Here is a 24,683-nt window from a genome sequence, read left to right as displayed (position 1 = left end):
GCCCTAGGAGGGGGACTTTTCGGTCACCATATCGGGTGGCGCTGGGGATCTCGGCGTCCTCCGGCGGTCTGTGGAACGGGTACCGTCTGGATCGATTGGTCGCTCGAGGGACCCCAGGCAAGGCAGCGGAGGTACCCGTGTCCGGACATGGGTCCGGGGTTACGCCCCTGGGATCCGCCGAGCCGCAGGGTCCCCTAGGGATCTGGGACCCACGTTGTTGGTGCTGTGTCCTTACAGTTGACGGTGTCCACGGAATAATCTCTTCTGACGAGGTCCCCGTGTGGCTCGTGGACATTCCACGCATCTGCAGGTCCCTGTAACCCCTCCCCCACACCGATCTTTCATCCTCTCCGGGTCTCTTGCGGCCACAGTGACATTGGGACTGGCCCCCAGCCATGGGGAGGGATAAGGGCCCCAAGCCTACACCGACCTCCACACAGACCAAAATGGACCGGTTTACTACTTCCGAGTCGGAGCCTCCTGGGGGGACGGCGGGGATCTCCCCCCTCAAGACAAGGATCTGGCCACCATCCTCCAGGCTATCAGTGTCTCTCAGACATCCGTAGAGGGAAAGATTGGGGAAATCAAGGTGGACGCGTCCCTCCTCAGACAGGACCTTCGCAACACACCGCCCGACTGACAGAAGCCGAATCCCGTATCTCCACGGCCGTGGACGACATCTCCCAACTTTAGGATCAGGTGGCCCAACTTCGTGCTCGTATCGGGGAGCTCCACAGGCGTGCCGAAGATGCTGAGAACCGCGCACGTCGTAACAACCTTCGCCTCGTGGGGTTTCCAGAGGGAGTGGAAGCGGGACAAGCGGCCACTTTCGTTGAACAATGGTTTAGGTCCTGGATACTGGGAGATGCTCTGTCGACTTGGTTTGTTGTAGAGAGCGCCCTTAGGTCCTTGGCGCCCAGGCCTCCTCCTGGTGCCCCGCCCGCCCCATCATCCTTAAAATCCTCAACTTCAAAGACCGTGATGCCATCCTACGGGCGGCCAGGGCGAGAGGTCCCCTCAGGTTCCAAAATCATGTCATTATGGTATTCCCAGACTACATCAGGGAAGTTCAGGACTTCCTGCTCTCCTACACGGAGGTTAAGAAGAATCTGCGCACCCTGGGCCTGCAATATCAGCTCCAATTTCCGGCACGCCTTCGAGTCATTTCAGGGCAAAACACAATTTTTCTAATCTCCCCAAGCGGCATGGACATGGCTGACAGAGGAACATCCCCTCCGCCGCCGACACGAAGACTCATCAGAACACACGGGGTGCAGCTGGGATCACCGGGACGCCAACGACGGCGTCGCACAAGGTCTCGTAAGGGGCACCAGTTACGTGCTTCGACAACCAGATCCCTCAGTGTGGTGGCCCCTGACAGCTACGACTCATCCAGTCAATCAGGCTCTCCACCGCAAAGCAGGCGCCGCTCCGCAGAGGACTTAATGGGCTCGGTGGGGGAGGGGGATGGGGGTTGGTTTGGGATTGGGCTTTTCTTCTGTCGTTATTCTTTTATTTGTTTTGTTGTTTCAGCTTCCACGGACAGGTATATGCCTTCTCTGCAAAGATTGCACTATCTCTTAGTGCGCGTGACCAACAGCACACGCATCGGCCCCAGCTTGTACTCATACCGCTCAATGGGGTGGCGCGGCCTAGCCCCAGACACCACCCGCCATGACTGATGAAACCATGACCAGGGCTTCCCTCCATGTCCTGTCCTGGAACATTAATGGTCTCTTGGACAGGCTGAAGCGCACCGCTGTCCTGCGCTATGCACAACGCCTCCACATCAACATCCTTCTCCTCCAGGAGACACACCGATTGGGTAACTGCTGCCCCTTTCTTGCCCATTACGGGTACGACAGTGTGGCACTCTGGCTTCTCCAGGGGTTCCCGGGGGGTGGCTATCCTCATGCGACACAGCTTACCCTTCGTTCTGTCCCGGGTGATCCACGACCCTCAAGGCACATATGTGATGCTGTGAGGCTCTTTGGCCGGCTCCCCTCTCCATCTTATGTCCCTATATTCGCCTCCCTCGTTGCTTACCTCTACACTGGCACAGACCTCCACCCTCCTAACCTCTCTCCCCCTGGGCGTCACGGTTGTGGGTGGCGATTTCAATGCGGTCTTCAATCCGGCCGTAGACACAAAGGGCCCTCCCTCCGCATTGCACAAGCCAAACAATTGAGGTCTTGGTCCGAGTCACTGGGCCTCTGTGATGCGTGGTGCACGTGGCACCCGCGTGCCACCCATTTTACCCATACCTCCGCAGCCCACCACACGCAGGCACGCATAGACATGATCTTTCTCCCTGCCACTGACTGTTCGACAGTTGTAGATACTCGTATCCTACCTAGGGGAATTTCAGACCACTCACCGGTACTCCTCAGTACGGGGACTACCCCTCCCTCGGCCCGTCAAACGTGGAGGATGAATGCATGGTTCCTCCAAGATAAAGAATTTCTGAAGATGGCAGGGAAGGAGCTCGACCATTACTTCCTCACAAACGAAGGCTCCGTATCCTCCCCTGGGACCCTATGGGAGGCAGGGAAGGCAACCATTCGAGGCTTCGCGAAAGGGCAATTTAAGAAGCAGAGGCAGGAGCAACACCGGGAAATCACCGCAAAAGAGGCGCAGGCGCTTCGTTTGGAGCAGTCCCTTTCCCTGCTTGATGACGCTGCCCAAAGCCGACAACTAGCTCTTCTCCGGTCCGAGATTAGACAACTATCTATAGACGCGGCCAAGCTCCTATGGAGGTCCTCGGTGGCAAGAATCTATGGCTGGGGAGACAAAAATGGCACGATTTTACACAGGCTGGCTACTTTCCCCAGGGCGAACCGTATAATTCTGGAAGTGGTGGACGACCGGGGATTGGAATGCAACGCCCCCTCAGTGATGGCACGCACGTTCGCCAGCTACTATCAGCGCTTGTATGCCGCACAAACCCCTGAATCATCGATCCATGTTCTCCTCGGAAGGAGCCACGTCGGTCTCCCCCAGTTAGAGACGGCAGCCCGGGAAGACTTTGACCACCCCCTCTCTAGAAAAGAAATTGAGGAAGCCATTTCTCTCACATCCCCGGGCAAGACTCTGAGACCAGATGGTCTCCCCCAAGAATACTAGGCGGCTTATCGAGACATACTGGTGCCCCACTTGGCTGGCCTTTTCCAAGAAGCCCTTGATCAGGGTTCCTTCCCGCCGGAGACAGACATTGCCACTATTGTGGTCCTTCCGAAATCCCAGCCTCCCTCCAGTCACTGTGAGGAGTACCGTCCCATATCCCTCCTCAATACCGAAATCAAACTCTATGCCACCATCTTGGCCCAATGGCTAAAGCCATATCTGCCGAAGCTGGTTCATCCGGACCAATGTGGCTTTATGCCCGCAAGTGCGATCCAGCATTGCCTTCGGAGGGTACAGCTGGCTTTGGCCCACCGACACTTACTTACTCCTTATTTGGCCCTCCTCCTTATAGATTTTGAAAAAGCTTTTGATTCGGTGGATTGGGTATATCTCCAAGACGTGTTGGCCGGGATGGGATTCGGGCCCCGGTTCCGGGCACTGGTCCGAGTACTGTACGTGCAGCCGCGGGCACGGGGTTGGTGAATGGCGTCCTGTCCGAGGCCTTTCCCATTGCTAGGGGCACGCGGCAGGGTTGCTCCCTTTCACCCCTGTTTGCCCTGGCAATGGAACCCTTGGGGGTCCTGGTGCGGGCTGATATCCATGTTAAGGGATGGGAGTGGCCATGCACCGAAACGGACAAGATCGCGCTCTATGCGGACGACGTCCTGCTTTTTCTGGCCGAGCCCGCCTCCTCGGGCCGCATTGTCTCCGGTTGTTGCAAGCGTTTGGGCGAGCGTCGGGTCTTCAGCTGAACCCCGAAAAATCTGTACTGGTCCCACTTCACCTGTCAAGGGACTGTTACGACTGGCAGTCTAATATTCCAATCCGGCATAACTCCTTTAAATAACAGGGAATATGGATTACCATGCTCACGGAGCTGGGCTGGTCCCTCAACATAACCCCTCTGGTCAAAAAGGCCAAAGAAGACCTTCAGAAATGGAAGGCGCTGCCCCGGAACCCTCTGGGCTGGGTCGCCTTGTTTAAATTGTTGATCCTCCCCAGGTACCTTTATGTCCTCCAGAACACCCCGTTCTGTTTTCCCAGATCCTGTTTTAAGGAGTTGGATGGACTACTTACCAAATTTTTATGGGGCGGTGGGAGATCGCGTCTGGCTCTCTCCACATGTTGGATCCCTTCTTTCGACGGGAGCATGGCCATGACGCATCTGTGCTGCTACTTTTTAGCCACACGTCTGCTGGTGGTCCACGATTGGTTCAACGGGGGATAGTCCGACCCGGCCTATCGGCTGGAGTTGTGCGAACTGGGATTTTCTAAAGTACAGGCCATGTTGTATGGGCGACCCGTCCCACCTCAGCTGCCAGAAGTGACGCGTTCAGTATTCCTGGCTTGGCGAGCTTCGCTGCGCCATACTGGCTGGACCAGCTGGAGCAGCAAATTGACCCAATGCAAGGGGCTTGGCTCCGGGAAGTGAGTGGTCTACGGGGGTCAAAGCCTGGGACCTCATAGGCATATCACAGCTTGGGGACGTCTGGGTTGGGGATCACATGCTTTCCTTCCAAGACATGCGCACCCGTTATTCCCTGCACCCCACCCAGTTTCACCCCTCCCAGTTTTATAAGTATTTGAAATTAAGACACACCCTTCACGTACACATCACAGACAACACTCGGATCCTGGAATACAGCCCCACGGAGGCCCAGACGCTACTGGGGGACTTGGGCAGGGGGGCATTTCCCGGATATACCGCACTTTAATCAACAACACTCCCACCTCGTTGGACAGACTGAAGGAACAATGGGCAGACTGGGTGTGGCCACTGAATGAGATGGATAGGCGCGATGCGCTCATGGCGCCCAAAACAATTACCGCCTCCGCCAAACTTAGACTCATCCAATTATACTACTTGCACATCGCTTACCTCACTCCGGTAAGCCTTCACCGAGCGGACCTATGCTCAGATGCGTCCTGCGCTAGGTGCAGCCAGGCCCCAGCAAATCTTTTTCACGTGGTCTGGACCTGTCCCCGGCTGGCAACTTTCTGGAGAGCCATTAAAGGGGAACTTACAGAGGTTTTGGGGTGGACAGTGTCTCACGACCCATGACATTCATTATTGGGGATAACGGATGGGCTAGATGGGTACCGGAAAGATAATACCTTTAACACAGCCATGATAGTTGCCAAGCGCGACATAGCGGCAGCATTGATTTGTCCTGATCCACCAGCTCTGGGAAAGTGGCACAAGGGGGTAGACTGGTGCACGACACAAGAGAAGGCTCTATACGCGGCGCGTGGATGCCCCAAGAAATACCAAAGGGTGTGGGGTAAATGGCTGAGTACTGGCGAAGGAAATGAAGGACACTTTCAGTTTTCCTGTCGAGGGGTGATGAATCGGGGTCACATAGTTTTTGATGATGCAAATGAATATCCTCTATCCGTGATTTTGCTGAACTGTTTGTATGTGTTTAAAACCAATCAAATTTGAATATCAAAAAAAAAAAAGAAAAAAAAAAATAAATCGCCTGTGTAACAAAAACTATTTCTTTCAACTGTTTACAGGAGATGCACCAGGGCTGAATCCAGGATCCAGCCCTGAGTAAGAAAAACCTATGCAAAGTAATTGATATTGTGTTTACTTTAAAATTCCCACTGAGCTCAATGTTATAATTGTGTTTAACTTGTGTTGCCTATTGCAACAACTGTAACTATTGCATTTAAAAGTCTATTGCTTATTGAAAGTATTTAAGTAAAGCATCTCATTCTGAGAAAGTATTTTGATACCTACTTGTGGTTCTAAAATAAAACAATTGGCCTAGAGTTCAGTTCTTTAGTGTGTGAGACCATTTGCTGACCGAGTGTGTACAACAAATGCTTTACACTGTCCTCCGATACTGCCTTACTGCTCGACCAAGCTATCACTTTAGAGATTAAGGTTATATCTAACTTTAGCCTCTGCCAAACCTCTGGGGACTGTGGACTCTGTGCACACTGAACCTTACTTTGGTGCAGTATATACAGAGCCACTTTCTTACAAGCCATGCCCCCTAATTCAAGAATTGCATGCTCGGTTGATAGGTTTTGCCTTGCATTCTCGATAGAAGGTTCTTCTTGCAGAGCAGCTTCTCATGAAGCCTCGCAGAGCACTGAAGTAGCTTTGGATGCCACCATTAACAGGGTCACTCGGATGCTATCGTGATCATTTTGGCATTTGACAACCTCAGTTTGAGTATCACTGTGAGAATCAATGAGATTAGTGGAAAAGATACAGAAAACATTTAGACAAAATATTCAAAAGGGCATTACTCACCGACCCTCTTGACAATGTTCTTGAGGCAATATGTGGACATTTTGCATTTTCTCCTGTGGCCAATAAATTTATATCGGGAAAAACCCCAGTCTTGCAATTACTGTATTGTTTAGTTCCCATTCGTGGTGGTCTATGAAGCAAATGCTTAGGAGATCTGCTGGACAGTTTTGAAGACCTGGCAAATAAAGTGCTTGAATTGTCAAATTTCTTGCCAGTAACTAATGCCAACTTGTTTGAGCCTCTAATGAAAGGGTCCTGGATCTTGGGCTCTCTTGTTTGTTAAATAGTGCATTGACCTTTTGGATCAGGGTCCTGTTCGAAGTTAGAAATGGGGCAAGCGCTTTCAAGCTAGGACATTTATACGGCATAGTTGCTTAGTTTTGGACCGTAGCCCTTGTACTGTGAGATCCTGAAGATGAGCACTTCATCCTGAGAGAGAAGCATCTGTAATGATTGTTTGGTTTGGAAGATCCTGGTACAAAAGTATTCCTTTCAGTAAACTGCATCTCTTGCACCAGCATGGCAGAGTTTGTTTCGACTAGCGTTGTGAGTGTTAGTCTGGCTTTCCAATTGTCTCTCTATAGGGACCACTGATCTTCTAAGCAATGTTGTAATGGCTTAAATTGAGATGTGCACTGGGAACCAGGAGGATGTACAATGTCATGGATCGGGGTAGGGATTAGAACTGTCGAGCCACTGGATGTGGCGTCTGAAGAAACTGGGGACATCTTTGTAAGATGATACACAGTTTCGCCTCTGAATGACTTAGTTCTCCCTTCTGAATAGATAGAGTGGCTGTTAGATAGTCGAGGAACTGTACTGGAGGTGATAGACTTATTTTGGTTTGCCATCTAAACCCAGACATGTTAGTACACGGTTCGTGATTTTGATGTCCAATTGCGCCTGATGGAAAGACAATGCTTTTATCAACCAGTATCCAGATAAAGATAAATGTACATCTTTTTCCTTCAGAGATGAGCTGCCATCACAGCCATGCACTTGGAAAGTTGGAAAACTTTGCATTGGTAATGAGCCTTCCCTATTCTTAATCTGTGTTTTCCTGCTACATGTATATGATGTCAAAACAGGAATTCTGAAGATCCACAGAGCATATCCAGTCTCCCTTCATTAACAGTTGATATATCTGGAGTAGGGCTAACATCCTGAACTTTCATCTTTTGACACACTTGCTTGCTTGTTTTAAATTGAGAGTCGGTCTGAACTGTTATTTGGAACTTTTCTTAGGCACTAAAGTATCCTTTATAGATTCCTTTTCTTGTTTTAGATGGAGGAACCACTTCTATTGCTTGTTTCTGGAGTGGAGATTTACCTTCTTTTTGAATCAACTTGGGTTTTAACGCTGGCTTTGGAGTTATTGACAGAAAGATTTGAGATGGATGACATTGCCGTTCTGGATGATTTGTAATACCTATTTGTCGGTGGTTATTAATCTCCACTCTGATAGATTGTTTGATACACTCATTCCCACAGAAGTGGGTAACAGCAGAATGAGTGGGCTTCTCACTGTCTGGATTACCAGCAAGACTTGGAGGAGTATTTACACTGTGTTTATTGTTGTTGTTGGCCTCTACCTCAACTGCCTCTACAATGGAACTGGGACTGCTGCTGCTGATGATGACGCTGCTGTCCCTGGGAATGAGGGCAGAAAACCAATGAGTGAATAGAGCCCTTTGTCTTGGCTTGTATCTGGAATCTTCACACCTACAATGAAACTTTAGAATTCCTTCTTCTCTTTTAACCCTACAGCCTTTGAGTCTCTGCCTCCCTTTTTTTATGTATTTTATCGCTTCATTGGTATGAGGCTCAAATAAAACTGCCCCAGTAAAGGGGAGATTCATTATCATTAACTGAGCATCTGGCTTTATAGAGGTTAGCCTGAGCCAGGATGACCTGCAGAAAGTGATGCCATTGCACACCCATGCAGCAGCAAGATCTGCAGAATCACCTGCTGCATTGATGGATTTACTGGAAACAGTTTGCTCCTCTTGCATTATCTCCAAGAAGTCTAGCCTCCTGTGTTTTGGGCAGTCATCAGCAAGCACAGATAGAGATTCCCATATTGCTCTATAGTACTCCCCCAAAAGAGCTGAGGCACTGGCAGATTTAAAAGCCTCAGATGCAGAGTCACAAACCTTTCTTTCTTTCCTTTCTTTCCACCGCATCAAATCTCTTGCTTTCTTTCTTTCACGGGACTGAAGTCTCCAGAGCCAAAGCGAGCCACTTCTTCACAGTTGAAACTATGATAGCATCTGCTTTGGAGTCTTGTGGCATAAAAGAAACTGGATCCTGTTAGAAGGCTTTGCAGCTTTCACTGTCGCTGCAAAATGGAATTTTCATCCGCCAGATCTAAGAATCCAGGAAACAAAGGTAATGAGGAACTTGAAGAAGCCCTTGACTGAAACGTCTTAATTTTCACCGAAACTACCGTCTGAGGAATCTGAAGTTGAATTTTCAACTTATTCACTACTCTTGTCAAGAACTGAAAGACTAGAATGTGATGAGCCTATGGGGGACTCAGCCGGTGAAGTTGGTGTATATATAGTGTAGGAGACGGAAGAAGGACACCTGGTTGAGGAAGGGGACCCCGAAATAGATCATCTTCTTTTACATCTTTTTGGAGTGGACAGTTTGGGTTAAGTGATTTGAGGTGACCGTTGACATGCATATGACTTTTGGTAACATAAAGGAGAGTTTGTGGCTGAGCTGTTATAGAGTGAATTGGGGATAAGAAGGCGAAGTAAGTCTAGGTGGAAAATTCAAGGGCGTAAGTGGTTCACATATAGGGTCCTCTGCAGGAATAATTAGCTTGGCCTAGATCGCGAGCGTGAATCTTTCTGATAGAATAGCTGTTGTGCCTTTGAAGAAATTGAGAAAACACGAGCAACAGAGGACATCAAAAAGATTGACGTTGAAGAGGAGTGTTTTAAAGGTGACCTTAAAGTCAATAGTATAGAAGTTGACCTCTTTGATGGCAAGTTATCTATTCAAAATCTAAAATTAAGTTGACTGTCTCACCGACTATGGTTGTGGAGTTGTGACTGTTTTCAACGCTGGTGGTGTGGTGTCATTCTTGACAGCAACCAATGGAAGAAACGGTACCTGTGGTTCTAAAGGCAACATGAGGTGGTGCTATTGTTGTAGCTTGACAGCGAGCAGGCTGGTGACAATACCTGTCTCAACGTAGACCAGTTCTCTCGGGTATGACGGGGGGTGACAAGGGTGGTGGCCATTTGTTTTCTACCTTCTCTCTTTAGATCTCCTTCTGTGTGAGTCCGCCTCCGTCGCCCAAGAGGGTTTGGTGTCAGAAGAGGGGCTTTTTTTAATTCTCTTTTCAATTTTCCTTTTCTGCTTGCAAGTTCTTAAGCCTCACTCTGAAGCAGATGCCCTCCTCATCGTTAAGGGCTCTTTTTGTGGTTTGTTTGACAAAATGTGTATTCTTGTACTGAATGTGAGGCAGGAAGACAGACCACACAAACCGTGTGAGGGTCTGAAGAAGCTTATTTTCACTGACATGAAGGCATTCCACGAAAAGGGATGGCCTTCCAGTGAAAAAATTCAGATAGTAAAAATGGGTGCAAATGTTAGTTGTCTTAAAAGACATGAAGTGAAACACAATTTTCATACAATTTTTGAAACAAATGAGAAAAAAAGTGGGTAGCCCAGAGAGAGTTCTGAGATAATCAGCATGAGCCAGAAAAAAAACCTGAGACTATGAGGCAAAGAGGGAAGGGTAAGATGCTGAATTCTGAAAGTAACAATGCTGTTCACTGCAATCTCTGCACTTTTGCCCCGGCAGTTAGCTTTTCCTTCATTGTTTCTTTTCTCCAATGTAGGTTACAGGTTATTTTAGATAGTGTACAGCATTGTCTCCAGTTAGGCACTGCAATGTGGTCTCAGTGCATTGATTTTTTTTTCTCAAAATTAGAACAATGCAGTAAAAGGAGGCCTGTGTTACTAGTACGGAGATGTCACCAGACTATAGACAGAGGCTTCTACATCCAGCTACACATTAAATCTAAATATTTAAAAGAAAGAATTCCAGGGTGCCCCACACATGGGTGGGAAAATTCTACATTTATGACACTCAGTCAGGATTCTATGCGCAGAAGCAAGATTCTCACTGATTTATGATGTAGTGGATGTTGTCAAAGATTTTCTGAGTTGCCGTCTGTGCTGCAACCTGACCGAAAACTAGACTAGCTAGCAGTTCTCGTTAATTTATGTAGAAGATGATCTGGGAAGAAAGACACATTTGACAATTGTTTTCCAAGGTCAAATCAGGTTGCCAATCAGCCTGGAATTAGGAAGAATGTTCAATTCCAAGCTAATCTTCTTTATGATTGGGGTGATCGGACCCGATTTAAGGAGAATCATGAAGATTCTTAATATCAGTGTAGTGTTGATCAAGTTGGTTTGAGGACAAAAACATGCATAAGACATCTGAAGCCAATATTATACTAGTTCCCAGTGGAAGTAATAGCAAGTAGTAAAAGTAAGTAGATGCAAGTAATGAATTAGTAAAATAGGAAATTAGTAAAAATAAAAAATAAATAAAAAGAGCTGTTGACTTAGTGGAGGTCAGAATACTATTCTCTTAATTTGATCTTGCTGTTGGAGATAAACCACAAACCCTTAATATTTAAGAGAGTAGGTAAGCATTTAAAGCCCTTCAAATTCTCTCTCTAGATAGAAGTTTTTCGGAATACTCCGGGACACACATTTCCAGAGAACAAGGTCATTTCAGTCATATGGGCAAATACTAACTGCTTGAGAACATAGAGAATTATATTACATTTTTAGCATTTGACACTCTTATGGAAGAAAAAAATGGTCAACACTTTAGGTGTAAATATTTTGATGATAAAGAAATATTAACCATGATCAAGGCCTACCAATTATGGCCAACAGATAACGAATGGTTCACTAACATACTCCTCCCCAATATACCATATTCAGGGAAAAAGGGAAAGCTTAAAAACAACCACGGTATCATTGTATATATTACATCCAAATCCGCATGGATGTTCCTGCAGCTCATCACAGACCACGATGGAGGAAGAGTGAAGTGGAGAGAACAAAATAAACAAAACAACCCCGGAAAGCTCTCCCCAAATTCTCCCATGATTAGGTATACACTTGCAAAGCATATCAGTCCTATCTCTCAAATAGAAAAGGATCCCGAGTGAGAACTCTAACTTCTCAAGATGATCTGACCGAGTCAATCTGTTAAAAAAAAAAAAAAATCAAATCTTTGTTGTGCCTTTTACATGCAATTTTATAAGGAGCTCTACAATACTAAAATAAAGAGCTGTTTGGGCAGAAACTACACCAAACCTGCAGCACCTGAAGATGGTCACCACATCTACAGATTACTGATCCTCTCAATCCATTCTTTATGTTTCACAATAGCATTCACTTTAACCCCTTGAGTGCGGCGTTCGGGAACACGACGGCTCCCGGCCGTCATGCGCACACACCCACCGTAATGCACGACGGCCGGGAGACGTCGTGCGCACTCAAGGGGTTAAAGGAAGTCATCTCTTTCTTTCTGGTTGTCATTTTTGCAGCCTACCCCACCAGAGATCGTACCTTGCACTTATTTGCATTTAACTTCTGTTCCACAAGCAGTAAACTACTCAACCGGCACTCTAATTTCTTCTCAACTACTTACACAGCATTTTTAATTTACCAGATTTCTCCCATAGTACTGAGGATAATGCATAAATTGACCAGAGCAAAACTCTTGCTAATTGTCATAAACCAAGGGATTAAACAGAGGAATCCTTCTGACCACTCTTTGCTGTTGTGCTTTGAAGCATGAAAAAATCCATCCTTCTATTCCTTTGTCCAGGCATGATGTGTCATAGTACAATAATCACAGCTTGTCACAATCGGAGACAGTGAAGTTGATCGGTACACAGGGCATCCTCCATACGTTCAAAGACTGCTGTACCATCAATGCCTCCCCCAGGGCACACTCCATCAGGGGAACCAAGAATAGGGTGGAGTTTCCTACACAATCTTTTACTGGAAGGCTTTGTTCCGCCTTGAAGACACGGAATTGTAGCCCAGGAGTCAGAGGAAATGCTCTTGAAGGGTGCCACCACCGAATATTATCAGTTTAAACAGAGCAACTCTTTAGTCATTAAATGTCAGGTGGTAAGAGAAGAGGATTTTTGGCGATCATGCATCTACCGCTGAACTTGGACCCAAATTCGCATTTCATGGTGGTATACCCATGTGCCTATCGGCTAATGGCATTAAAGTCCCTCAGGAGCGTGCAAATGGGCAAGTGAATAAGGGATCGGGTGCTCTTCGGTCCCAATCAGCACCACCTTCAAGAATAAAACTTCAAGTGAAGCATAACTTGAATGTTCAGTCAGTACTTTATAAACAGAAAAGGGCTTTAATAAAAGGTTGCTAAAAAGGCCCACTTACATATGTGATACACAATTAAATTAGAAGGTCCCTACACCTTCTGGGCCAGAAAACAAAAAACAACCTTCCCACAGCTCCCTTGCGATAGGTGCTAGAAATCGGTTTACAAGCTGGTATTCAGCATTGATGGAGATGCTGATAATTAACTGATGCCAGACACTGCCCTCAACAGCAGTCCAGGTCATAATTTGTTCTACAATACTCTACTTCCAAAATGGAGGTTTCCCTTTTGGTTCCCATTTCAAAGATGGCAACTTTCCTTGGCTCTTTTTGCTAGCAGTTAACTGTTCTAATTTCATGTTAACTTTGAAATGGATGCAATGGCCCTCACTGACGATCCCTCAATGGACCACACATGCGGCCTCTCCACTCTACAGAAGATAGTCACAGACTGTTGAAGACTTGCTCTAGCCAGATTTAATCACCAGTACCCCTCTTGATACTCAGCCCTTCCATCTCTGCTGGATGCACCTGTAGTCTTGCAAACTTGCTCAAGTTATGCTTACACTTTACCTCTCCTCACAATGTTCACCTGGTGCCATCTTCCCCCTTTAGTTTGAGAACAGGATCTCACCACTGTGCAGGGTAACTTGGCTCTCGTACAAAGTGTATAATTCATATGCAACCAGCAGAGAGTAGGGGTTCTCATCCTGTTGCACGACTGATGGGGAGGGAATCCTTCCATGCAGTGACAGTGCACCACAGGATCCCCACCCTGTGTGGGCCTCTATCAATACATCTATTTTATGTTCAATTCTGAGTCTGTCAGAGTCATGGAAAAGCAGCTGTCTTCATGGACACCTTTACCACACCCTCTCACACATTAACTTTTAGGAAAAATGCATACCATGTGTTACTATAAATCTAGTGAGAACAGACCACAAATCACAAAATGTAAACAAGGTATCAAATGTTCATTAAAACTACTAAAAAAACAACTAACATGCCAATTGTTCAATACTCCGTTTCACATTCTATCAGGATTAAACATGCTACCATCTGATTTTAATATGTAAACTACAATACAAAATTACATTTTTCAGCAAAAGGTAAATTAAACAGCTACTAAAATATGCTTTTCTAAGAAGCATGTCACTTGGGTTACTCACAGTAGTTATTGTTTCAGCAGCTGCAACCATATCAGCTAATCCAGCACTAACAATATGTTCTTCCAGATCTTTAAGCATGGGCTCTATTCCATTGGGCACTTTATCCATTAGTGAGAACATTAAATGTAATTCTAGGTAAAAATTAAAACAAAAGAAAATCAAATCATCGCCTGCCTATATTACAGAATTAGACATTTGTTTGAAATAAAAGAAATGTTACTTATCTGTTACGCAAGCTTCCCAGCATTATTTTCTTTTATAGGCTCACATCCTCTAACATCACTGATGTCATGTGGGTGTGGGAAGGGGTTGTAGCATTCAAGACTGCTTAAAACATTTGAAGTCTTTTTCAACTTCATTAACTATGCATTTTCTTTTAAATAGTACTGAACAGTTGAAGATTTCCAGGAGTGGTATTGGGACTGGGAATTCATAGGATGTAAGAAATGCAAGCAACTCGTAGGCATAATCTCAATCCGGATTATGCAACTGGCACCTCACATCACCATTAGCAGCATCTTGCATACAGCGCCTTAAACAAGGAAGACCACTCCCAACACCATTATCTTCTCAGTCTCAAGCATCCCAGTCAATCCTGCAACCTAATCACCACTCAATCAGCTCCTTGCTCCACAACCATCAGTTTGAAAGGAAATAAGCCTGAAAGAGACTAAAAATCCAGAGCAGGGTAGCCAGCCAGAGAGAAAACAGCTATTAAATATGCCATCAAGCCTTTTCCCTGTGTAACAAATGTTCTGGGTTCTCATGCTGCACATTATTCCATCTCGTAGTGGTTGGGTCAAAAATATTTTTTCTTTCTTTCTCCTACTGGGCGTCGACTAGTAGGCGGGCTTAACCCATCCCTATGACGTCTGACAAACCCCAGTGTGTGGTCACCATCTTTAGATTTTTTTTTCCCTTTTTGGTGACCTGCCTTTCGATAGAGCTTCATAAAATGCTCTGTGCTTGTATGGCTCCTTCACCCGGTTTTTTGAAAAACTCACATCTCTTGTACCGGGGTTGGAAAGGTTGGATGTGAATCCAGAAAAGTCTTCAAACTGCAAACGTTTTACAGGTAACCATTTTATTTTGCAGCATGAATCATTTCTGGATTTACATGCTGTGCACTGATTATGTGATGGTACTACCTACCATTTATCATGAGGTTGGGTTGAAGCAAGTGTATATTTGCAAACAGGTGTTGTGAGACCTTCTGCCCTGCTCTTGCCACCCTGTTCACTTGAATGTCTACACAAAAGTGCCTTGTTAATGTATGTACTGATGACCAAGTTGCTGCCATGCAAATAGGATTTCAGATGCATTTTCCATAAAGGCCAATGGCACCCCTTTTTCCTAGCGAAGTGTGCTCTTGGTCTCCCTTCTAGTAGTAGCTCTGTTGTCATGCAGCATATTTGGATGGGGAGTACTATCCATTCTGCGATGGTTTGCTTTGTGACCAGTGCACCTAGGGTTGTAGGTGAAAATGAGACAAAGAACCATTTCCTTTCCTGTAATGTTTTTTAAGGCAGTACATTACTGCCCTCCTGACTAGCAGCGTAGGGAGGGTTGTTTCTGTGTGCCTTTGGCTGCTGAAAGAAGGCTGCTAGAGAGAGAGGGGAGTCCAGGATGATGCCGAGATTACGTGCGTGTGGGTCCGAGTGCTTCTGGCTACCAGGAGTCGTCCCAAGCAGAGAGGGTGGAGCCCAGAATGAGGACTTCAGTTTTGTCTGAGTTGAGTTTTAGGCAGCTCTCCTTCATCCACGCGGCTACTGCCTTCATCCCGTCGTGGAAGTTGCTCTTGGCAGTTTTAGGTTTGTCGGTGAGAGAGCGAATCAGCTGTGAATCAGCGTAGGAGACAATGCTGAATCTGTAGTTTCTGACGATGCCTGCGAGCGGGGCAATGTAGATGTTGAATACGGTGGGGCTCAGGGAGAAGCCCTGTGGGACACCCCAGCTGATCTCTGTAGGATTCGAGGAGAATGGTGGGAGTCTGACTCTCTGGGTTCGACCAGTGAGGAAGGAGTGGATCCACTCTAGAGCTTTGCTGCAGATGCCAGTGTTGTGGAGTCTTGTGCCGAGGGTGTAGGAGACTGTCAAAAGCGGCAGAGAAGTCCAGGAGGATGAGGGCTGAGGTTTCATCTCGGCCGAGAAGAATGTGGATGTCGTCAGTTACGGCAAGGAGTGCAGTTTTGATGCTGTGGTTGCTCCTGAAGGCAGATTGGGAGGGGTCTAGGATCTGGTTTGTTTAGATTAATTCTGTCAGTTGGGAGTTGATCGCCTTCTCGATGACTTTGGATGGGAAGCGAAGCAGAGAGATTGGTCTGTAGTTCTTGAACTTTGTAAGGTCGGCTGAGTGTTTCTTCAGCAGGGGGTTGATCTCTGCGTGTTTCCAGTCTTCAGGGAAGGTGGCGGATTCGATGGAGCAGTTGATGGTGCAGCACAGTTCTGCTCGGCTGAAAATCTGGTGGAGGCAGGGATCCGAGGGATCCCCAGAGTGGATGGCTTTCATGATTCTTAGGGTGTCGTTGGCGGTGAGGGTGGTCCAGTTGAGCAGTGTGGGCTGGGATCTGCAGCCTTTGGGTGTGGTGGTTGCGGTTGGGGTGGGTCCTAGATTACAAAGCTGTCGTAGATGTCTAAAATCTTGCGCTGGAAAAAGGTGGCAAGGTTGTTGCAGAAATCTTAGGAGGGGGGATGTCTGTGCAGGCTCTGGTGAATTCTTTGATCATGGTGAAGATTTCCTTGCTGTTGTGTGTGTTGGCGTTGATGTGTTGCTGTACGGGGGGGGTTCTTGGTGGATCTGATGAGGTGGTAGTATGCGGTGACTGCGGTCTTGAGGGCTACATGGTCCGATAAGGTCTTGCTGCTCCTCCATCTTCTTCTTTCGAGCAGTCTGCAGGTTCGCCTGGACTCTTGGAGGGCGGGGGAGAACCAGCTGGCTTTCCTGGGGGGCTGCATCCTGGATAGTTTCCTAAGGCGGGCCAGTGTGTTGACGCAGTTGGAGGGCCAGTGTGTTGGTGCAGTTGGAGATCAATCGGTGGAGGTAGTGTCCTGAGACATTGGTGTCCACGATGGTTGGCGGTGAGGTTTTGCTAAAGGAGGTGGCGACTTGGTCTTCGGAGATCTTGTTCCAGCTTGTGCACAGGTCGCGGTGGGCACGTTGGTGTTCGTGGGTTTGATGAAGGAGAAGTGGACGCTGTGGTGGTCTGTCCAATGTAGTTCGGAGGTGTGGATGACTGAGATGTTGTTGCCTGCAGAGAAGAGGGGGGTTGAGCGTGTGTCCTGCTGAGTGGGATGGTGAGGAGACCAGTTGTTTCAGTACGATGGTGGCGAGGTTTTCTAGTAGGGATGATGTGTTGTGGTCGTCAAGGTTGCCTGGGTAGAAATTGAGGTTGCAGAGGAGGCTGTAGTCCATTAAGCAGAGATCGCGGTGAGCGATGAAGTCGGTTATGGCTTTGCTGAAGGGGGGACGGGGTCTGGGAGGTCTGTAGACGATGGTACCGCGGAAGGTTGGCGTTCGGGTTGGTCTGGAAACAGAGGTGTTCCATGTCAGGTGAATGGTCGTCGGAGCTAGTTGTGAGGCAGAGGGTGTTTGTGTACAATGACGATGCCTCCTCCTGGCCGGTCAGCGAGGTCCATGTGGTTGTGGGTTTATCCTCATTACTACCCTGTCTTTGAGAACTTGAAGAAATGGTTCTTGAATAGGGAGTGCCTGATGTTCCCTGACTCTATCGAGTAAAATAACTATTTTTTTAATTCAAAAAAACATTTTCAGGGCTAGAAACGTTAGCTGTGATCTTTGTATAGTCTCATATGGTGTTTTGATCAGGTGCGTTAAATCCAGATTACAGTGTCACATAGCTGGAGATGCTGACCTTTGTGGTGCAATTCTTTTACCTCTTTCTAGGAACTGTTTGATTACTACTGAGGTAAACAAACCTTTCCCTATGGCTCCCTGGGTATATGCCACAATGGCTCCTAGGTGCACTTTTATAGACACATACAAGATTTTCTCATCCAACATATAGGTTAGGTATCAATCACATATTGTGTCAGCTTTTCCTTTCGGTAGGCTGAGGGTGCTTTCTCTGCATAACAAACCTGTCCCTTCTGTTTACTTAAGAGTTCCTTTGAGATTCTCTGTTAAATTACTCTGCCTCATGTCATTTCTTAAAAGCCTGAGAACCTAGTTTGTCTAGCCAATTGTGCGGCTGTTAACATCACTGACATGGATGTCGGTCTGTACTTGTTTATCACTACGGGTATCAGTGGTATTGTTGGAAAAGTGTATGCAAATATCAGAGACAGGTGAAGTGGGTACCAGGAAGTAAAGCTTGGGTATTTTGCTTAAGCGGGCAGTGCGAGTAGGTCTACGAATAGTGTATGCCATTCTTGGAAAATGTCACAAACCTCTTCTAGTTTGAGTTCCCACTTGTGCAACAAGTGTCCTAATCTGCTTAGCATGACTGTCTTTGTTTGGTAATGCCAGGCAGATGAATGTCTGTTAACAATGTGTCCCTTTGTATGGCCCATTTCCAAAACTCTGGCTTTAGCTTGGAAATTGCATAAGATCTTGTCACTGTTGTTAAGTTGATTATTTTTATCTGTACAATCCTTCCCCTAATAGATGTATCAAATGCTTTAAGTGCAAGAAATACTGTCTTAAGTTCTGATACAGTTATAGGTTTGCTTGCTTCCTAAGGCCTCTACTTGCCCCTAATGTTCATTGTACACGTGTGCCCCCCAACATGTATGGGATGCATCTGTCTTGATAGTCACAGAGGGGACGGTTGTTTGAATATTCTGCCTTTTGACACATTCTTACCATTCCACCACTGCATTTCCCTTTGGATACTGTAACAACCACTAGATCTTCCCAGTTTCCCATTGTCTGTGACCATTGGTTTTGCAACCTTCTTGAATAGGTTTCATGTGTAATCTGGAGAATGGGATTAGAGATATACAAAAGGCAATCGCACCCAGTAACTTCATTACTATTTTCACTGTCAGAGACTGTCCTTTCTTGTAGAGGTGAGCTTGTTCTGTTAGTGCAAAGATTTTCTTCTGCACCGGGAAAGCCCTCTCCTTTTAAGTCTTGCCATTGGGCCCTATTGGCTTTGCCAATTATACACTGCATATTTTACTTAAGTAAAGACTTTGGATGTGTTAACATTTGTAAACGCTTAGATTTAGCTCAATTTTGATTTGTAATTGTAATTTATTTACTAGGTATTGGGAAAGGCAAGAGGTCTCGGCTCTAAAAGGCTAAGCTACTGATTATTCCAGTGCTTGTATAGTCCATGTGAGCTGAGTCGCATTTAGGTATCCAAGTGAGTTCTGGAAGGGTGTTCGTAATGGAGCACAACAGAGCTCTGGAGCTGAGGCTGAAAGCAGTGAGAGTCAGAGAGCCATACATGCTCATCCCATCATTGGCCTCGCTTGAGTGTGCACACAGTGATAGTCACATATGTACCATTTGTAATTTCAGAATATATTTATTTACAACAAGATCATTGTGGTTATTCATTTATATCCAATTGCTAACAAGCACTCACAAAGCCAATGTTTCTGGCTTGTTTTAGGCATGTTTGTTGCTTGGTATGTTTGGCTGCAATAGCAGAAAACTCACAAAGAGGCATCTTAATGCTGGTCAGGCAGATTGTAGTGTAAATCACAGTATTTTAGTTCACATTTTAAGCCATGGTCTTAAGTATTTATGCCACACCCATTTATAGACCCCACACCACTTTTTTCATCTCAAATTAAGTACTGTGGTCCACATTAGGCTTTGGCCTACAGAAAGCTAAAAACTGTCTCCTAGGCAAAACCTAACAATTATGGTGTTGTAAAATTGTGGAGTCGTCGGAGTCAAATCTTAAACTTGCAGAGCAGAAAGAAGAAGTAACCACTTTGCTTCTCTGTGGCATTTATTTTGCAGTGTCTCTGGCAGCACAGGAGAACAGCTGGCGTTGAGTGTCAGATGAGTGAGTCATGCACTTCAGTGAAAGAAAGGAAAGGGCCTGACATCTTCCACACCCTAAGCCAATATTGGTGGTTTTGGAGCTCCCGGTGCCACCGGACAGCTTTAGAAGTGGAGCTGCAATATTTGTTCACCAGCAAATTTAATTCAAAAATTGTGCAACTCATTTGCTCCATGGTGAATGAGATTCTGATCCTTGGCTTCTCTGGGAGTCAAATGCAAAGGTAGAAACACGGGTGAGAGGAACGAAGAATACAAGAGGCGGGGGGAGGAAAATACGGCGGGCAGAATGGCAGCGGTGGAAAGAATCAACAGAGAGGGTGGAGGGGAGCAATGTGTGTTGTGGGGGGATGAGCAACATGGAGGACGTAGGGAAGGAAGTGGGGGAGGAAAAGTAAACAGGCAAAAGAGCAACCGGGCCATATTAAGCGTAATTTTATGGTTTAGGGTTGGGTAGTGATAAAGGGAGGTATGCGTAATTTTAGGCTTTAGTTGTGGGCAGTGGTAAAGCAAGATAAAGGTAATTTCAGGGTTTAGAGGTGGATGGTGGTATAGAGTGATAAAGTGAGGTAAAGTTAATATCAGGGTTTAGAAGTGCATGGTGGGATAAGGAGGTATGGGTAATTTTAGGGTTTAGGATGGGTAGTGTTAAATGAAGGTTTGGAGTAAATTAAAAACAAGCATTGGCAAACTCAATAGGTCACGCCTATGCAAGAGATATTGTCTTTGGCAATATGTTTTAGCAATGATGTACACCAGAGTGGTTGCTGTTCAGCATGGCTAAAAGTTAGCGGGGTAAAGAAGAGTGGCGTGGATTGGATGTTGTAAAGTGGAGTGTTATGGAATGGGGTGGAGAGAAGTGGAGTGTCATTGAGTAAAGCACATTGATGTGGAGTGTTGTGGAGGGACTAGTGTGTCGTAGAGTGGAAGAGCATAGAGTTGAGGGGCGTAGAGTGGAGTACACTGACAGATTGGATTAGTGTCGCAGAGTGGAGTGGCATAGAGTGTCGTGAAGTGGTGTACAGCAGGTTGGAGTGGCGCAGAGGGGAGTAGAGTGCTGTGGAGTGGCATAGAGCAGAGTAAATTGTCAGAGTGGAGTGGCATAGAATGGAGTGCAGTAGTGCATCATAGAACAGAGTGGAGTAAAGTGGCATCAAGTGGAATAACATAACACGTGTATTTGTAAAGTGCACGTTCACCACTACGGGTATCTTGGCGCTGAATAACAGATGTTTGTTGTTACCCAACTCAATAGTACTAATTTAATCGACCTCAGATGGATGAAAGGTTGAGTGGACCCGCCGGGATTTGAACCTGTGACCATGAGGTCGAACACAGGCCCCTGCAGTAGACGCATTAGTCCACTGAGCCATCAGACCCGGCTGAGGGAATAGAGGGAGCTGCTTAGACCGTCAAGTGCAGCAGTGTCGTTGATTGGCACAGAGTGGAGTAGTGTCAGTGGACCAGGATTTATTAGAGTAGAGCATCAGAGTGGAGTATCGTGTCGTAGAGTGGTGTAACAGAGTGCAGTAGAGTAGCCTAGAGTGAAGTGGAATAAAGTACAGTGGTGCACAGTAGATTGGCCTAGAGTGCAGTGGCATACAGTGTATTTATTTTTAGCTAAGTGTTTGTAAAGTGCATTGGCGTGCAGTGACTTAGAGTAGCGTAATGTGCAGGGGCACAGAGTAGAGCGGTGCAGAGTAGATTGCACTGGAGTAAAGTGCAATGGTGTAGACTGGAGTGCCGTAACGTAAAGTGGCATAAAATGAAGTGTTATAGAGTGGTGCAGGGTAGAGTGGAGTAGTGCAGGGTTAAGTGCACAGGTGTAGAGAAGAAGCGCATGGAGTGCAGTGTACTGGGGTAGAGTTTAATGGTGCAGAGTAGGGTGCAGAGGCAGAGTCCATTCATGCAGAGTAGAGTGTTAGAACGCTGTGTCGCAGAGTAGAGTGGTGCAGCAGAGAGCAGTGACGTAGAGTACAGTGGTGCAGAGTAGAATAAAGGGAAGCAGAGTGCAATGGTGTAGAGTGGCGTAGCAAGGAGTGGCGTAGAGCAGAATGTTGTGGAGTATAGTGGCATAAAGTGCAGTGGTGCAAAGTAGTTGGCATGGGTGCAGTGGCGTAGGGTGCATTGGTTTTGAGTAACATGGTGTAGAGTGCATTGGCAAAGAGTGCAGTGGTTTAGAGTACAGTGGCATTGCACAGACCGCAGAGGCGTACAGTGGAGTACAGTGGCATAGAGTGCAGTAGTGTACAGTAGATTGTTTCACAGTAGAGTGGAGTGGTGCAGGGAAGGGTATAGTGGTGCATGGTAGAGTTCAGTGGCAAAGTATACTGGTACAGTATTGATTGCAGTGGCATAGAGTGGAGTGGTGCAGAGTGCAGTAGAGTGGCATACAGTGCAATAGCATAGAGTGCAGTGGTGTAGAGTAGATTGATTCAGAGCAGAGTGAAGTATTGAAGAGTGGAGTGGCCTAGACTGGAGGTGTGTAGAGTGCAGTGGTGCATAGTAAAGTAGGGTAGAGTGCACTGGCATAGTGCAGTTGTGCACAGTAGATTAGAATGGCATGCAGTGCATTGGCGCAAAGTGGTGTAGAATGGTGCAGAGTAGAGTGCAGTGCATTAAGTAAAGTGGTACAAAATAAAGTGACCGAACAGAGTGACATATTTGAGTGGCATAGAGTTCAGTAGCAAAGAGTGCAGTGCTACAGAGTAGAATGTCTTAGAGCGCAGTGGTGTAGAGTTACAGAGGCCAAAGGTGTAGAATGGAGTAGAGTGTAGTGGCGCATAGTAGATTATCGTGGCGTACAGTGGCGCAGAGTAGGTTGGTGTAGGGTGCATTGGATTTGAGTAAAGTGGTGTAGATAGCATTGGTGTAGAGTAACATGGCATAGAGTGCAGTGATGTAGTAAATAGAGTAGATTGTTTCAGAGTAGTGTGAAGTGTCGTAGAGTGCAGTAGTATAGAGTAGTGTCGTAAAGCGCAGTAGTGCAGAGTAGATTAGAGTGGCTTAGAGTGGATTGGCGTGGAGTACAGTTGGGTAGAATGAAGCAATGCAGAGTAGAGTGGCGAACAATTCAGTTGCGAGAGAGCAGTGCTGCAGAGCAGAGTGAAGTGGAGTGGATTAGAATCAAGTGGTGCAGAGTCGAGTGGAGTGGAGCAGTGCAGGGTAGATTGCAGAAACAGAATGGGGTGATGCAGAGTAGAATGGTGTAGAGTGGTTCAGTGGTATAGAGTGCAGTGCAGTGGCAAAGAGTACAGTGGTATAGTGCAGAGTAGAGTAGAGTGGTGCAGAAAGCAGTGCTTTAGAGAACAGTGGTGCAAAGCAGAATAGAGAGACGCAGCTGCAGTACCATAGAGTGCAGTTGCTGGAAAGTGGCGTAAAGTGCAGTGATGAAAAGTAGTTAGCGTAGGTACAGTGGCTTAGAGTGCACTGGTTTTGAGCAAATGGTGAATTGGGGTAGACTGCAGTGGTTTAGAGTAGGATGTGTAGCCTACAGTGCAGTGGCACAGCATAGAGTTCAGTGGCATAGAGGGGATTGGCGCAGAGTGGAGCGGAGAGGCGTGGAGCGGAGGGGCGTGGAGCGGAGGGGCGTGGAGCGGAGGGGCGTGGAGCGGAGGGGCGTGGAGCGGAGGGGCGTGGAGCGGAGGGGCGTGGAGCGGAGGGGCCGCAGAGTGGGGCGGCCGCAGAGTGGAGTGGTCATGAAGTGGAGCGGCACGGCACGGCGTGGAGCGGAGCAGAGTGAAGCGGCCGCGGAGTGGAGCGACGCGGAGTGGGACGGCGCAGAGTGGGACGGCGCAGAGTGGGACGGCGCAGAGTGGGACGGCGCAGAGTGGGACGGCGCAGAGTGGGACGGCGCAGAGTGGGACGGCGCAGAGTGGGACGGCGCAGAGTGGGACGGCGCAGAGTGGGACGGCGCAGAGTGGGACGGCGCAGAGTGGGACGGCGCAGAGTGGGACGGCGCAGAGTGGGACGGCGCAGAGTGGGACGGCGCAGAGTGGGACGGCGCAGAGTGGGACGGCGCAGAGTGGGACGGCGCAGAGTGGGACGGCGCAGAGTGGAGGGGCGCAGAGTGGAGGGGCGCAGAGTGGAGGGGCGCAGAGTGGAGGGGCGCAGAGTGGAGGGGCGCAGAGTGGAGGGGCGCAGAGTGGAGGGGCGCAGAGTGGAGGGGCGCAGAGTGGAGGGGCGCAGAGTGGAGGGGCGCAGAGTGGAGGGGCGCAGAGTGGAGGGGCGCAGAGTGGAGGGGCGCAGAGTGGAGGGGCGCAGAGTGGAGGGGCGCAGAGTGGAGGGGCGCAGAGTGGAGGGGCGCAGAGTGGAGGGGCGCAGAGTGGAGGGGCGCAGAGTGGAGGGGCGCAGAGTGGAGGGGCGCAGAGTGGAGCGGCGCAGAGTGGAGCGGCGCAGAGTGGAGGGGCGCAGAGTGGAGGGGCGCAGAGTGGAGGGGCGCAGAGTGGAGCGGCGCAGAGTGGAGCGGCGCAGAGTGGAGCGGCGCAGAGTGGAGCGGCGCAGAGTGGAGCGGCGCAGAGTGGAGCGGCGCAGAGTGGAGCGGCGCAGAGTGGAGCGGCGCAGAGTGGAGCGGCGCAGAGTGGAGCGGCGCAGAGTGGAGCGGCGCAGAGTGGAGCGGCGCAGAGTGGAGCGGCGCAGAGTGGAGCGGCGCAGAGTGGAGCGGCGCAGAGTGGAGCGGCGCAGAGTGGAGCGGCGCAGAGTGGAGCGGAGTGGCATAGAGCACAGTGGCATAGAGCACAGTGGCATAGAG

General features: G+C 47.8%; 1 protein-coding gene across 2 annotated transcripts in view; it reads right to left on the bottom strand.

Annotated features, from left to right (window-relative positions):
• The window catches only part of CUL5 (cullin 5), a 677,835-nt gene that overhangs the window by 344,485 nt on the left and 308,667 nt on the right, over positions 1 to 24,683 (bottom strand). For both annotated transcript variants that reach the window (XM_085621507.1, XM_085621508.1), the window contains one exon: positions 13,957 to 14,087. In XM_085621507.1, coding sequence (XP_085477633.1) covers positions 13,957 to 14,087 — 131 coding nt within the window. The remainder of the gene's footprint in view (positions 1 to 13,956; positions 14,088 to 24,683) is intronic.

This window comes from Triturus cristatus, chromosome 8 (assembly GCF_964204655.1).
Source record: "Triturus cristatus chromosome 8, aTriCri1.1, whole genome shotgun sequence".
Lineage (NCBI taxonomy): Eukaryota > Metazoa > Chordata > Amphibia > Caudata > Salamandridae > Triturus > Triturus cristatus.
The sequence above is the reverse complement of the archived record's forward strand: the minus strand, read 5'-3'. Positions and strand labels throughout refer to the sequence as shown.